General features: G+C 39.6%; 1 protein-coding gene across 1 annotated transcript in view; it reads left to right on the forward strand.

Moving 5' to 3' along the window:
• SNX9 (sorting nexin 9) overlaps nucleotides 1-15,532 on the forward strand; it is a 79,538-nt gene that overhangs the window by 44,303 nt on the left and 19,703 nt on the right. Inside the window, exons 5-9 of the mRNA XM_016162796.2 lie at nucleotides 2,234-2,399; nucleotides 4,043-4,193; nucleotides 5,275-5,359; nucleotides 7,380-7,505; nucleotides 7,626-7,743. Of these exons, the coding sequence (XP_016018282.1) occupies nucleotides 2,234-2,399; nucleotides 4,043-4,193; nucleotides 5,275-5,359; nucleotides 7,380-7,505; nucleotides 7,626-7,743 (646 nt within the window). The remainder of the gene's footprint in view (nucleotides 1-2,233; nucleotides 2,400-4,042; nucleotides 4,194-5,274; nucleotides 5,360-7,379; nucleotides 7,506-7,625; nucleotides 7,744-15,532) is intronic.

Here is a 15,532-nt window from a genome sequence, read left to right on the forward strand (position 1 = left end):
CACCTTGTAAGTCATGTGTCCAAGAAATTCAGTCATGTGGATGAAATGTCTTTCTGCTATTAATATGTTATTTAGAGAAAAATCACTAATAACTTCATTTGAGAGCATAAGAGATGTTAGAATGAAATCATACTTCCACATGAAAAACATATTCTGTTTTCGATGCTTCTGGTATGTGGCAGGCAATTATCCACACCATCTGCTGTCACTTAGGAGTGAGAAAGGCCAACCACCGTAGAATTCTAAAATGTCAAAGAGGTATATTACACAGTTTGGGTAATTTTCTTACAAATCTCTCTCTCTCTCTCTCTCTCTCTCTCTCTCTCTCTCTCTCTCTCTCTCTCTCATTTACTAACACTAGGTTTTGTTTGTTTTTTTTTAATGTAAGAAAGAAAACTCAAGCGAAGGGGAAAATTTGCTATTTCACATTCTTGGATAAACAAATTCAGCATTGGAATTGTATTGTTGTTGTTGTTGTTTTTAAATGGCACTACTTGTTTTCCCTGAATTTATCTGCGAATTCGAGATGATTCAAATGAAAGCTAGGTTTTTTAAAAAATTCGCCATCCTGATGCTAAAGTTGTTGTGTCAAACCTATAAAAGATGTTACGCTAAAGTGCTAATGATATTCTATCTAGTGGGCTCCAAAGTAGCTTGCTACTTGTACAGATAGATTAGTAGGATACAGTGGAGTCTAGCAGTAGGCCCAAGTCCAATATGAAAAAGGTGACATTTCCAATCACTGGAGGAAAGATGGATTATTCATTAAATGGTGTTAGGACAGCAGACTAACTACAAGAAAAAATTAAGCTCGACTCCTATATTTTTTCTTATACTGATGTAAATTCCAGGTAAATTAAAGATTTAAAAATTTAAAATCAAGGATCCAAAAAACCAGAAAAACCATGGTTGCCTCAGGGGTGGGTGCAGCAAGGGCAGGGTGGGCTGCAGGTGCTCTTCCTGCAATGCTCCTTGAAATCGGGTGCCATTAGTTTCCTGTTCCAGAATTTTATTTATAATATTATTAAACTATAAAACTACTCTAAGGACTAATGAGAGAAAAATATTTTAAAAATAGTTTTGGAGTATGGTAGCCCCCATTTGTGCAAGACAGAACTCCTCGGCATGTCAGTAGGAGTGTAGAAATGTAACTGCAATTTCTTCAGAGAGCAATTTGACAAAATTCATCAATTCCAAATGCTGTCTCATTAGCCTAGCAATTTTTCTTCGGGAATTTCACCCAGATTTATTGGGCAGGTAGGGGAAAGATGTATAAGAATGTGCATTGCAGCATTATTTACAGTAGCAAAATACTGAAAACGAGGTGAATAAGCATCACCATCTGCTGGTTAAATTATGGAGAATAGATACAACAGAACTCTCTGGAGCCATGTAAAAGAAAGATGTCATCCAGATGTGCTGATGTACTTTGGAGAATGTTTCAGGCTGTCAAGTGGAAAAAAGAAGAAGTACAGAGCAGAAAGTATAATTTGGGCTCACTTATATTAAAGCCAAAAAGGATCTCTGTGTATGGGGTGTGTAATTACATAAAGGAATTTTGTCAGCTGTAGTTGTCTTTGAAAGAATTGGTGTCTTAAGGTGGTAGGCATATTTTAAATTGCATGTCCATTTATTCTGTTTGAATATTTTAATGGGAATGTATTACTTTTTCAAATAAAAATAACACCGAATTAAACCTACAATCGATTGCTATAAACCAGTTAAAGTGAATAAAACAGATCCTCATTATTAGCATGTATACTCTCCAAAACATAATGTTAAGTGAAAGAAAAGACAACTTGCAAAATGATACATACAGTTTAATGTTGTTTAGTTCAGCCTTAAAAACATAAAAGTCGTGAATGCGCACACGTGCCGCGGAAGTGTAGAGACGTGCGCAGGAACGAGTTCAGCTTCAGAGAGTAGTTCCGCGGGGCAGGGCCGTGGGGAGGGAGTGGGCAGCCTGCTCTAGCAGGTTCTCGGCTGCCGTCATACAGTCCTGAGCAAGTATGGCAAAATGTTAACACCAGTAACATCAGGTCGATGCGGCTTTTGTTCTTTCTTACATGTTTAAAAATTTTTATTCAAATTCAAAATTGTTTTAAATTTCTATCGATTTCTTTCAGCACTTCTGTTGTCCGTTGTAGTCAGTTGTTATGTGATTCCTGCTGATTTGAGTCATGTTTTCTAGATGTCACAAATATTCTTCCTCCTTTTTTACCTCTAACAACAGGTCAGCAGTGGCAGTGACCCCTGGTCAGCCTGGAGTGCCTCCAGATCTGGAAACTGGGACAGCACGGATGGCTGGGGAGCCAAGCCAGAGGGGGCCGCAGCCCAGAGAAACACTTCCAATAACTGGGACACTGCCTTTGGTCATCCCCAGGCCTACCAAGGACCAGGTAAGGAAGAGAGCTCCGCTGGTGGCGGGGCCCGCCTGAAGACTAGGGCTTCTGAATCAAAAATGGATTTTAATCCAAGGAACTCATCTTAGGTGCTCCTAAGAGCAAACTTATTTTTCTGGATCCTAATGTAGGTAGTTGTTGTTATAATCTTTAGTCCAACCTCAGTTGTCTGTCAAGGAGCCACAAATACAAATACTCGCAGGGGCCAAGTCCTTAAAGCAGAAGAGCAGAGCGGCCCTGTGGGGCTGTGCCGACGGAAGGGCAGCCCCCCTCTTGCCAGTGGAGCGATACCATTGCAGGGCAGCTGGGCCGGTGTTCCTGGACCTCCACGGTCTCAGAAAGAGACTGGAAAGCTCGATTTTTATGTCATCTTCGTACTTTAAAATTTTAGCAACTAATACATTTGTTTTTAAATCTTAGGCCCCTCAAAAATGTGTATATAAATCGAATATGGCTCATCACCTGCCACTTTATGATCTCTGCTTAGCTATTTCATCTTTTCCTCAACTACCTGTTTGACTGCCAGGCTATTTAATGGAAATACTGAGGCAGAAAAGGAATTTATAGAAGGGAAAACAATTCAGGAATTAACAAGTGGTATTTATGTTTGTTCTGAAATTAAAGATAAAAATCTGCTCAATATTTTTTTATGATCCCTGTATGAGCCCATTGTGCCAGAAATTGAGTGTGCTACATGGAAAGGAACTTGCATGCAGGAGCCATAAAGGGCACAGGTACTGGTCCCAAGCCACCACTCGTAGGCAGGAGCTGGACTCATGGCAGGCCCGGGGGTTGTGGGCTCAGTAGACATGGTGAGACCAGACTGCTGACGTCGAGTTCTATAGTGGTTTGGCGTGGCCCCAGGAAACTCGGCCCAGATCCTTCTACTACTTTCTACTCTTCTCTGTTTCAGCATTTGTCTCTCGTGGTGGCACTCTTAGGGCAGAGATCCCATGGCAGTTCCCTGCCTAGTAGCAAAAGGCCACCTCAGACCACCAGAGGTGGGAGACAGAGGCAGAGAACGGGGAGGAGGCAGGAAGCAGGATCTGCCAGCGCCTTGTCTGATGCAGAGGATGGTTATGTTCGGCTGCCGATGCTGGTTAATCACTTCTTGTCTCTCATTTTTTCCTCTTTCCGTTTCTCTTCCATCCCTCGTCTGTTTCTTTCCATCTTTCCCCCCATTGCCGCTTCCTCACCTCTATTATTATTGGTGTTACACAGTTCCTTTTCAGAGCCCTTTCATCCCTTTGACCTCCCCAATCATCCTGACTTAAAGGGTATTGATCTGCTTATTTGCAGATTTATAAAGCAAGATTTATCCATGAATGGGCCTCTGGGAGGCTTTCCTTGAGTACCACGTAGCGTTTTTATGGTCCGCGTTTATCTGACGTTTCTTGGACTGACAGTCCTCTTTAAGTTGTTTCTAATGTGTCTTCTGCTGTGAAAGGCAGAATCTACAGTTCAAGCCGTAAAGCCGACTGCAGGACCTATATTCCTTGTACTCTTCATGTCTGCCTTATACTCCACCCTTTTCTCCTTTTTTTAATTGTTTAACCCACTTCATAGTTTTTACTAGAAAATTAAGTCATTCCATTTTTATTTTGTTTTTCTTTACTGACAATCTTCCATGCCCACACCAGCAACTGGTGACGATGACGACTGGGATGACGAATGGGATGACCCCAAGTCCTCTTCCCCCTACTTCAAGGACTCAGAGTCAGCCGAGGCAGGCGGTGCTGCGCGTGGGAACAGCCGTGCTGGTTCCTCGTCCATGAAGCTGCCACTTAACAAGTAGGTTTGAAGGGAGTCGGGGGGCGTGGACTTCTCTCTGTGTAGAACAGACAGATGGTACAGAGGGGATTTTCTCTTAGGAATTTATAATGTTTTGGGCATGATTTGGTCATTTTTATTTTGATCACAGCTTGGAAGCTTATTTAAAATTGTTTTTTTTGGCTCCTAGACGCCACTTGATTCTCTCTTGTATGAGCCATGTTTTAAAGAAGCCTGGGGACAAGGGAAAGGGGGGAACTCAGTCAAGAATGAAAAAGATGATTCAGGCCCCTGAGAGCATCACATTGGCCTGGTATCTGAATGAAATCAGAAGTGGCTGATATTTTGTAGAAATAACATTTCTTTTTTCTATTTTAGCTATTTTGCTTCCTGAGAGTTTTTTTCTTTCTCATTTATTTATTTTTTTAATTATAAAACTCAAATTAATCTTGTCTTCTTTAGAAGTAGCACTTTGGATGGCTATACATTTATTTATTCCAGCTTTTCTCTAATTTTAGAAATTTGCTTTGGATTTAGATTTGATTCCTGGCAGTAGCCAATTTTATTATGTTTTAGGTCTCTACTAGGAAGACTGGTTTTCTTTGAGTCTCTTAAACTGGCTCTGAGGGCCTCACCTCAGGAAGCCAACACAGGGCCCATGAGCAGTGGTGGCTTCGGGGTTGCTGTGGCTTCTGCAGTTGGGATACATAAATTCTGGTGTGTGGCCACTGCCCATGTGGCCAGCTCCAGTTCATAAGCTTTTTACCATTTCCTCCTGTGACCGGGGGGACATTTTACTGAGCCCTTCACTCTTCGTGGGGTGATAGTTTCAGATCCAGGTAAGCAAATAGGTACCATAAATATACCTCCTGGAGTCAAACTGTTCTCTTACTAGATAAAGCTTGATTAAATGACTAATTGGCCATAGAACAATCTGATTATATTAGGTTTCGTTTACAACACTTTCCTAGGTCTAGTACATCCGAAAGATAGAACAAGGTTAAAACTATTTTAAAACTGTTGTATTAAGTAAATGCAGATGAGAGCTATAGAATTCTTTTAAGGAAAGATTTGACTCACAAGCGTTTGTCTTCATGATTAGGTTTCCTGGATTTGCAAAACCTGGGATGGAACAGTATTTGTTGGCCAAGCAACTAGCAAAACCCAAAGAGAAAATTCCTATCATTGTAAGTTTATTCATTTTTGTTTCTTTGCTGCTGTTTCTGATTAAGCTCTTTTATAATGCTTTAAAGCTAAGAGGGTTATTACTCATTTGGAAAGTATTTTTAAACACACTTAATGCTCCAAGTAACTGCCAGTATTTGTTAGTATTCTAAGAGTACTAAAGATAATTAGCATAAAGTGATGCCTATCATCTGGTTTAGATATTCTTTATATTTATCTATTAGACTTAGTAATTGAACCAACAACACCCATACCATATATTCTTTTAACAATTTGTCTTCTCTAAGGTGTCTTAAAGTATCTTTTACATGCTATTTGGTTACCTGGTTATCTATTTAGCTAATAAACCCAATTCAAATATTTAGATTTCTACCCTAGCAAAGTACATGCCTGTTATCAGAAGAAGGTACCTTTTCGACTATGTTCATATAATTAATTAGTCTATCTTCCAGTAGACAAGCTGTCGGGTAACGATAAGGAGCTAGCAAATAAAAGCTAGGCGTTAAGGACGCCATTAAGACTATCTGTCTTAGAGTAACTTCATTATTATTTAGCATGCCGATAGATTTCCTGTGTAAGAGCTGTATAGCTGTATATTCCCCGATGAGATTCTGGAAGAGAACTGAGGCTGTCTTCTGACCCTGCTGACTTAGCCCTGTAACTCTGAGATGGGGGGAACCTGAGTGCAATCACTATGGACTCAGACAAGGGTGAGGAAACACCTGCTCTTATTCTGGCATCTCTGAGTCTTAGGAAACTTGATCAAAGTCCACGGATGATATTGGATTTATTTTATTACTTGTTCCTACACCTTTGAAAAGCTTAAAATCCTAGGAACCTCCAGAGAGAAGGACTGTGACCAAGATCCCCATTCATCCTTCTTCCCTCAAAGCAAAGTTGGGGTTGTTACTTCTGATATTAAAGATAATTTTATTTTCTTCAGACTTTCTTGTAAATACTAAACATGTATTATTGTTCTTTTCATTAAATTTAAAACTCCACACAGTTTAGAGCCATTGGCCCTGCCCCTTGGATTCTCAGAGGGGACTTTGTCACAAGCGTGGTAATAGTTGTGGAACAGAGCATTTGAGTTTGTCCCCCAGTGTTTGAATTGTCCCACAAGTCTTGGGTAGAGCTGGGCCTTGTAATCCACAGGCAGGCCTCCCTGCGTGGGCTTCTTGCGTGGGAAAAGAAACTGAGGAAAGCCATCAAGTCTTTAGGCAATGAAGAGAAAGCAGAGATCTTAATTTAAGGTGCGGTAAACTTCCCCACTAATAAAATACTTGTGAGTATTGAGCCCTAGTGGATCAGAGTTGCTTCGCTTGGTCCCTGTCACTGCAGGAAATGCCCCAAAACATCCTCTTGAAGATTCCTACTCCGCGGCTTTAAGAGTTTTCTGGATCTGGCCTTCCTCTTGGGCACCCAGAGCACCTTGTGGTCAGAGATCTTTAGTCTCTTATTAAAATTCTCTGGGCCCCTGTCACCGTCCTGCCCTAATGACGTCTGATCTTTCATATCCCACCCTACTATTTTCTCTTTCCATGTTTAAAAAGAGTTAGGACTGGGTACACAGAAAATGAGAGTAAGTGTTGGGGAAGTTCGAGGACAATTCGACGTGGCCGAGACCTCCAAAGGTATAATTTTAAATTTCACAAACTATCGGCCCATGACACATAAGAAAAATTTTTTAAAACTAGCCCTTCATACATATAATTAAGACAACTGGACTAGAGAGAGAAGAATTCTGTTCCACCCAGCATGCCCAGAGAGGAGGGAAATGGGCATCTCTTCTGCATGGCCTGCAGTGCCCATGTGCAGAATAGGAGAATCTGTCCTGGCGAGTGTGTGCTTCCAATACAACCCCAACAGGAACACGGAGCGCATACGTAACTCTCAAAAGAGAGCAAGGATGACCCCCCCAAAGGACTTCTGGGCATAAAAAGAATCATTTGATGACTTACATCAATATTATTTGCTATTTTTCCATGTAACAAAATTAACTCTTCCTGGAACATTGTGTAGGTTGGAGATTATGGCCCGATGTGGGTTTATCCTACCTCTACATTTGACTGTGTGGTAGCAGATCCCAGGAAAGGCTCCAAAATGTACGGGCTGAAGAGCTACATTGAATATCAGTTAACACCTACTGTAAGTATCCAGGTTACCAAAAGCAGAATCACACTTACAGCACTAGTTACAATTGGCTTTTTTCTGCATTTTCTGTAGTTGGCATTGGTAACTTTTTCTTTTCTTTTCCTTCTTTCGTAGAACACTAATCGATCTGTAAACCACAGGTATAAACACTTTGACTGGTTATATGAGCGTCTCCTGGTTAAGTTTGGGTCAGCCATTCCAATCCCTTCTCTTCCAGATAAGCAAGTCACAGGTGAGTGTGTGTGACACTGAACTCAGGATGATAAGTAAAAAGACTCCAGTTAGAGTATCCTGATGTAAATCCATAATGGCATTTTCCATCCTCCAGAGCAGGGGTCCCCACCCCCCGGGCTACGGACTGGTACCTGTCCGTGGCCTGCTAGGAACTGGGCTACATGGCAGGAGGTGAGCGGCGGGCGATCGAAACCAAGCTTCGTCTGCGTCTGCAGCCGCTCGCCAGCGCCAGCATCACCACGTCAGCTCCGCCTCAGATCCTCAGGCATTAGATTCTCATAGGGGCACCAGTCCCTGGGGCCAGAAAGGTTGGGGACCGCTGCTGTCAACGAGCAAGATGTGTACATTTGGAAACAGTGGCTACGCACAGCTGTGTACACTGTACACGCACTTGGAAGTTCCCTAAACACCTAACAAGAATGATTCATAAAATTTCCTGTCAGAGTTCCTGTATACACATCTTGAATTCTAGCAAAGTCATTATGTCTTTATTGCTACACCCTTTCCTATAAAGGAAATATGTGAATTTTTTAAATGTGAAAATGATACCAATAGAAATGATCCAAATAACCTAAAGTGGAAATAATACACGACTCAGCGGATGTAATAAGCACATGATGCAGTCAGTCCGGCTCCATTGTTTTCATGAAAAGTGTGTCAACATCAAACGTAGCAGCCACAAGCTTCTGTTAATGCCGGAAGTTCCCAAGTTTTCTACTTAGTTATTTAGGTGACTATATTTAAATATTTTTTTATTTGTCATTGATTATTACCTTCCCCTCTTTTTCATTTATTAAAGGTGTCATGTTTCCCCCACTAGACCTGCCCCAAATTTTCTGGTCAAAAATCCATCAAGGGTGCCATCAGAGCCCTTTAAATATGCAACCAGAGAGAATTTGTTTCTGTGTCTGTTTCGAGAACTGTCATTGTTCTTTTTTTTTTTTTTTTACTCTCCAGCCTAGTATAGAACTTGGAATATGAGTACTCAGGACTCAGTATGTTTGTCTTGGAATAAAAGTTTGTAAAGTAGCTGCACTTCACTAAAGATTAGAAAGAGTTTGTTTGTAGCTAGAAAATGTTCAGATAAATGAAACTAGTCAGTATAGAAAAGAAAAAATCGAAGAGAGTAAGGCCTGAAAAGTTTGAACTAGAAAAGCCTCTAAGAAGTGGAAGACGTCCATGGCTCACCTGAACCCAGCGAGAGGTGACATGGAGGCCAGGAAGGAAGGGGTCTTTCCAGAGGTCAGGGAAGGCCAGAGCAGATCTGCTCCTCAGTCGCTAAGAGTTGAGATAAATGGTTTAGAGAGGGACTGAGAATCTCGACCAGCCGACGGCAGAGCCAGCTCAAGACGGCTTTCAGCTTGGTACTGAGGTTTATTGCTACATGCCAAGCATTGTGTGTGCCTAGACGCTTCGCTTATGCTTTCTTGGCTCAAGAGATGTTGGACACGCTCTGCTCAGTAGTGCTAAAAAGGTGTTTGAATCTGATCCTGGAGCTTGCTCTGTTTGTAATATGAGATATGGACCGACTAATCTTTAGATAGAATTAGTAGTCCTCAGGATAAGAAAGTCATTGTCCTTAAAACTTCACTTTGTTTTACATTTTATGTTTCTCTGAAAGTTTTTAAGGAAATGGAAACACTTGTTTCTAAAAAGTTGTTTTGATTTTGATTTTTTTTTTTAATTTTCAAGAGTTACAAATTCTCGTGCAGAATGGAGAGTGGGCTGCACTGCCAGGCAGATAGACACACCCTCACTGTGTGGGCTGCCTCCGGCGCTGCCCGGAAGCCGGGTCGGGCGGCCAGGCTGGCGGGGGCTGCTGCCTCCGTCCACTCAGGCGCCACCACAGCCCTGTGCCCGCTTCAGACGGTCACTGCTCCTCCTTTCTGCTCCGCTCGTGTTAGATCGCAGCTTCCTTTTTAAAAAATTTGGATTGCTTTCCATGACAAGTTCAGTTCTGCCTTTCTCCCTATTTTCAAATTTCAGTCCATTTCCTGAATCGTATACTCTTCTTTATCAATTTGAATTGATTGGTACAATATGTGCTCCATGATGTTTAAATAAATGGATCGATGAGCTTATCTTTTAGATTTTAATACATCATTTATTCTAAATCAGCTAACTCAGTGCTGTTTTAAAGCATCATAGAGTCGTGGTTCTGTTCCCACATTAAGGTTTTGTTTAAAATAACTTCAGGCCTGAAGCCAGGGGGATGTCCTCGAAAAGCCAGACAGCGGCAGCCCCTCATCTGAAGATAGTCGCGCTTTGATTCGTGGCCTGGGCTGTGTGCCGAGGAAACTGAAAAGCACAGAAGCCACTTTATTTCTCCGTTCGCGTGTGTGCCTCCTGCCCACGGCGCCCACAGGATCGTTATTATATAAACCCCCCTCTCGCTTAAGCCCCGGAGGAAAGGAAAAGGAGTGCCAAGTAGATGATGTCATGGCATTTCCGTGGACTCGGTCGCTCCCTGAAGAACTCACAGCTGACATTTTTTACTTGTTCATCGATTTTTTTTTTCTTCGTGAACTAAGATCAATCTGGTTTTATTTCTGGGTGCAAAACTCGTGTATTTGCAATTCTTAGTGAAAACCTAAGTAAGATTTGTTGAAAATAGGAAAATGGAAATCCTTCCTCCCGTTTTTCTGATTCCTTGGAAACTGGTATGAAAATCTGACCAAACACAAAATAACATCTGAAGTTGTCGTTTTGGAAGTAAACCAGCTGCGGCAGAAGAATTTTCAGGAGGAACAAGAATCATTAATTAATTTCAGCCAACGAGAAGATTATGAGCTCTTGGTATAATTCATTTGCCTCTAATGGGGAATTCGGCATAACCCCGCTTGATCCCTGGAGCTTTTCTCTCCAGGGGGTGGAAGGTCATCTCAGCAGATGAGACTGTTTCTGCACAACCTAAGCTTAAGTAGTACTTAATCTCTACTAGTAAGTGCAGAATTTGAAGTGCTTTAATATACAGCAGGTGTCCAGACCCATCATGTTGCTCAAGTGCCAATTTTTTAGGAAATGACTTTTTCATATGTAGGTCGATAATAGTCTTCTTGTTAAAAGACTTGTGCTTACTAGTACTCATAATTTCTAAGAGAAAGTCCAGACTGCATTCTTTAAATTTTATTTTTAAACCTACGTGTAGTAAATTCGCTCCTTTAGGGGTACAGTTCTAAGCGCTGACAGCCACCACTGCAGTCTGGCGACCGCTCCATGCTGGATGCGGAAGATCCCATCACTTCCCAGCGTCCCCTTGAGCCGCCCGTGCCCGCAGTCCTAACTCATGTCAGCGCTGATTTACTTTTTGACTCTCTAATTGTGCCTTTTCTAGAATATCATTATAAATGGAAGCACATAGTGTGTAGTCTTCTGAGTCTGGCTTTCACTTAGCAGAACGCATTTAAGATTCATCCGTCTTGTTGTATATCAATAGTTTGTTTCTTTTTATTTCCGAGAATGTTTCAGTGTGCGACTATAGCATAGTTTGTTTACCTATTCATTTAATGAAGTACATTTGGGTTTCCAGTTTGGGGCAATGCTAAATAAAGCTGCCATAAACATTTTACATACAAGTTTTTACATGAATGTAAGTTTTCATTTTTCTTGAGTAAATACCTAGGAGTGGAATGACTGGGTCATATGGTAGGTATATCTTTAATATTTAAGAAATTGCCAGACCGTCATCCAGAGTGGCCGTACCATTTTGTAATCCCCACCAGCAGTGGATGAGACTGTCGGGGACTCTGCACCCTTACTTCCGCTTTTGATCCTGTCTGTTTTTCTTTAACAAGTCTAATAGATATGTGGTGATATCTCTTTATGGTTCCGATTTACATTTCCCTAATGACCGAAGGTGTTGAGCATTTTTCATGTACTTATTTCCCATCCATATATTTTCTTTGGTTGACATGTCTGTTTAACTCTTTTGCCCATTTTTTTTTGGTCAGGTTGTTTTGTTATAGTTAAATTTTGAGAATTGTTTATGTAATCTGGAAACCAGTTTTTCTGTCAAATAATGTGATATGCAAGTAATGTGTCCCAGGTGTGACTTGTTTTTCTGTTAACAAGATCTTTTGCCTAACAAAAGCTTTTAATTTTAATGAGGTCCAATTGTTTCTTTTATGGATTGTGCCTTAGGTATCATGACTAAGACCTCTTTGCCTAACCCAAGTTCACATTGATACTTTTTTCTACAAGTGTTGTGCTTTTAGGTTTTACATTTAGGTCTGTGATGCATTTTGAGTTAAGTTTGTATAAGATGTGAGGTATGGCAAGGTAGGAGTTTACGTTTTGTATCTGGATATCCACTGGTTCTAATACTGTCTGTTAAAGTGTTCCTTCTCTGTTGAATTTCCTTTGCACCTTTGTCAGAAGTCAGTTGACCACATTTGTGTGGGTTTATTCCTGGATTCGGATTCTCTTTTGATTTGTGTCTGTCCTTTGCCAGTACCACACTGTCTTGATTAATGTCGCTTTAGTGAGTCATAAATCAGGTGATATGAATCCTTTAGCTTGATTGTTTTTCAGAATTGTTTTGGTTCTCCTCCTCCTCTTCCTTCTCCTTTTTTGCCTTTCCATGTAAATTAAGAGTCAATCATTGATATCTATAAACAATCATGGTGGGATTTTGATTGGAATTACATTGATTCTATAGATCAATTTTGGTAGAATTGAAATCTTAATATGTAGTCTTCTAATCCAAGAATATAACTATATCGTATTTGATTTTCATTAGTGTTTTTTAGTTTTCATTATACAGATTCAGCACATACTCTGCACATATTTCAGAATACAAAATCCATTAGGTTTATATGTAAGAATTTTATCAGATTCTGTTGTAAATGGTACTATTTATTTTTTAATTTGTTTTTCAGCTGTTTGTTGCATTAGATACAGTTGATTTTTGTGTATTGACCTTCTATCTGTGACCTTGCCAAACTCACTAGTTCCAGGAGCTTTTTTGTGGATTTGAGAGGGTTTTTTATGTAGATGCTCATGTCCTCTAGAGACTGCCTTATTTCATCCTTTCCAGTGTGCGCCTTCTGCTTCTATTTTTGACTTTCATTGTAAAGCAGAATAGAAATGGTGAAAGCAGACGTCTGCTTTGTTCCCAGCAGGGGAGCGTTGTCTTTCACCATTGAATAAGAGGTTAGCTTGAGGGTTTTTGTAGATGCCCTTTTATCAAGTTAAGGGACTTCCGTATTTTCCTAGTTTGCTGAAAGTTTTCTGCATAAATGGATGCTGAATTTTGTTAAATGTATTTTGTGCATCTATAGCAGTAATCACATGGTTTTTCTTAATATGCTGAACCAGCCTTGCATTCTTGGGATAAACTTTACTTGGTCATGATGTGCCACTCTTTTTTTTTTCATATTACTATATTCAATTTGCTAATATTTCGTTGATGGAGTTTGTGAATATGGTCATGAGGGTAATTGCTCTAGTTAATCTTGTAATGTCTTTGACTGGTTGTGGTATCAGGGCATTTCTGGCCTCATAAGTTTGAAAGTATTCCCTTTTTTTCTATATTCCAGACAAGATTCTGTAGAATTGATATTGTTTCATCCATGAATGTTTGATAGAATTCACCACTGAAATAATCTGGACCTGAAGTGTTCTTCGTGGGAAGGCTTTTTAAGTCTGAATTTCCTAAGCAGACATAGGGCTAGTCAGGCTGTCTTTTCTTCAGTGAGCTTCAGTAGTTTGGGTCTTTGTAGGAATTGATTTATTTCATCTAAGTTGTTGGGGGTGGGTTTAGAATTGTTCATAGTTTTCCTGTATTCTTTTAAGGTCTGTAGTGATAGGCACTCCTTCAGTCCTGATTTTGATCATTGGTGTTTCCTCTCTATTTTCTTGATTTTATCTCTCGTTTTTCTTTTATCTAGTTCATTATTTTTTACTCTTGTATTTTTTCTCTCCATTTGCTTGCTTTGGATTTTACTCTTTTTCTAGTTTTTTAACATGAAAACTTATTGTTCTGAGATTTTTCTTCTTTTCTATTACAAGCATTAAATGTTACAAAATTTCCTCTAAGTAGATTTAGCTATGTCTCAAATTTTGATTTGCATTTTCACGTTCATTCAGTTAAAAATATTTTCTAATTTCCTTTTTAAGTTCTTTGACCTGTGGATTATTTAGAAATATGTTTAATTTTTAAATATTTGGGCATTCCCATTTTTTTTGTTGTTGTTCGGTATCTAATTTTATTCTGTTAGGCCCAGAGAATAAGCATACTTTCTATGATTTTGAATCCTTTTAAATATATTGTGCCTTTTTTATGACCTAGCATATGGTCTGTACCGGAGAGTGTCAATGTGAGCTTCAAAAGAATATGAACTCTGCGGCAGCGGGGGGCGCACTCTCTATATGTATTGTCAGTTAGGCTGAGCTGGTTGATACTGTTGTCCAGCTGTGTATATGGCTATAATACACGTCTTGTAACATCACAGTGCACTTCAGATTACTATTCTAGTAAATTAATAGAAATCTCTCTGCGGTATAGCTTCATTTCCTTCCCTCTTTTTATGCTATTATATATTGATATTTACGTATATTGTAAATGCATCAGTGTAGTGTGATAATTACTGCTTTTTACACTATCTTTTAAAGAAGCTAGAAGAAGCAGTTAGGAAACATTTATCTATGGAGTCTTTTACATTAACCCACATATTTTTGGTGTTCTTTTCTCCCTAGGAATTTGGGTAATTTCCTTTTAGCCTGAGGTAGTATGTTTTTATCCTGAAGGGCTTCCTTTAATATTTCTTGTAATGCAGGTCTGCTGTCAGTGAATTCTCTCATACTGTGTTTATCTAGGAATGTCTTTCTTTTGCCTTTACTTTTGAAAGACAGGTTTGCAGGTTATAGAATTCACGTCAGATAGTTTTTCCTTCAGCATGATGAATGTGTCTTTCTGTTGCCATCTGTCTTCCGTGTGTCAGATGAGAAACCATTCTGGTCATTGGTCACACCGATAGACATGTGTGCACACCCTACCATATGAGATAAATTGCTGTTCTCTCGCTGCTTTCGATATTTTTCTTACTGTTTTTGTGTTTCAGCAGTTTGATTCTATTTATCCTACTTGGGCTTTGTTGAGTTTCTTGGAAATACAGATTAAAGTTTTCTATCAGATTTGGGAAATTTTCTCCCATTATTTGTTCAAATATCTTTTTCTTCTTTCTTTTCTCCTTTGGGGTCTCCCATCACAAGTATGTAGGTGTATTTGATGTTTTCTGAGGCTCTTTTACTGTTCATTTTACTTTAGTATTTTCCTCTCTGTTCTTCATATTAGATCACTTCTTTTGATTTATCTTCAGATTCAGTTATTCATTCTTCTTCCATCTTGAATCTGCTGTTAAAGTCTCTACAGTCAATTCTTAATTTTAGTCATTGTATTTTCAACTTCAGGGTTTGCATTTGATTCTAATTTCTGTCTCTTAAGAATCTCTTATGTGTTGGTTCCTTGCCATATTTTTCTTTCATTTTTAAAGCACGGCTTCCTTTAGTTTTTCGAATGTTGATAGAAGCTGTTCTGTCTGCCATTTTGTTTTTGTCTGCTAAATTCAACATCTGGGGACACTCACCAGAGGGTCTCTCATGACTACTTTTCTCAGCATGGGTCACGCCTTGCTGTTTCTTTACAATCTCTTAGTTTTTCATTGAAAACTGGATGTTTTAGAGAATATTATTTTAGCAAGTCTGGATTCTGATTTTTCTCTCTGAAGGTCATTGTTTCTGCTTCATGTTTTTTTTGTTTGCCTGGGCTAAATCTCTGAAATTCATCT

Source organism: Rousettus aegyptiacus, unplaced genomic scaffold (genome assembly GCF_014176215.1).
Source record: "Rousettus aegyptiacus isolate mRouAeg1 unplaced genomic scaffold, mRouAeg1.p scaffold_m13_p_1, whole genome shotgun sequence".
NCBI classification, from domain to species: domain Eukaryota; kingdom Metazoa; phylum Chordata; class Mammalia; order Chiroptera; family Pteropodidae; genus Rousettus; species Rousettus aegyptiacus.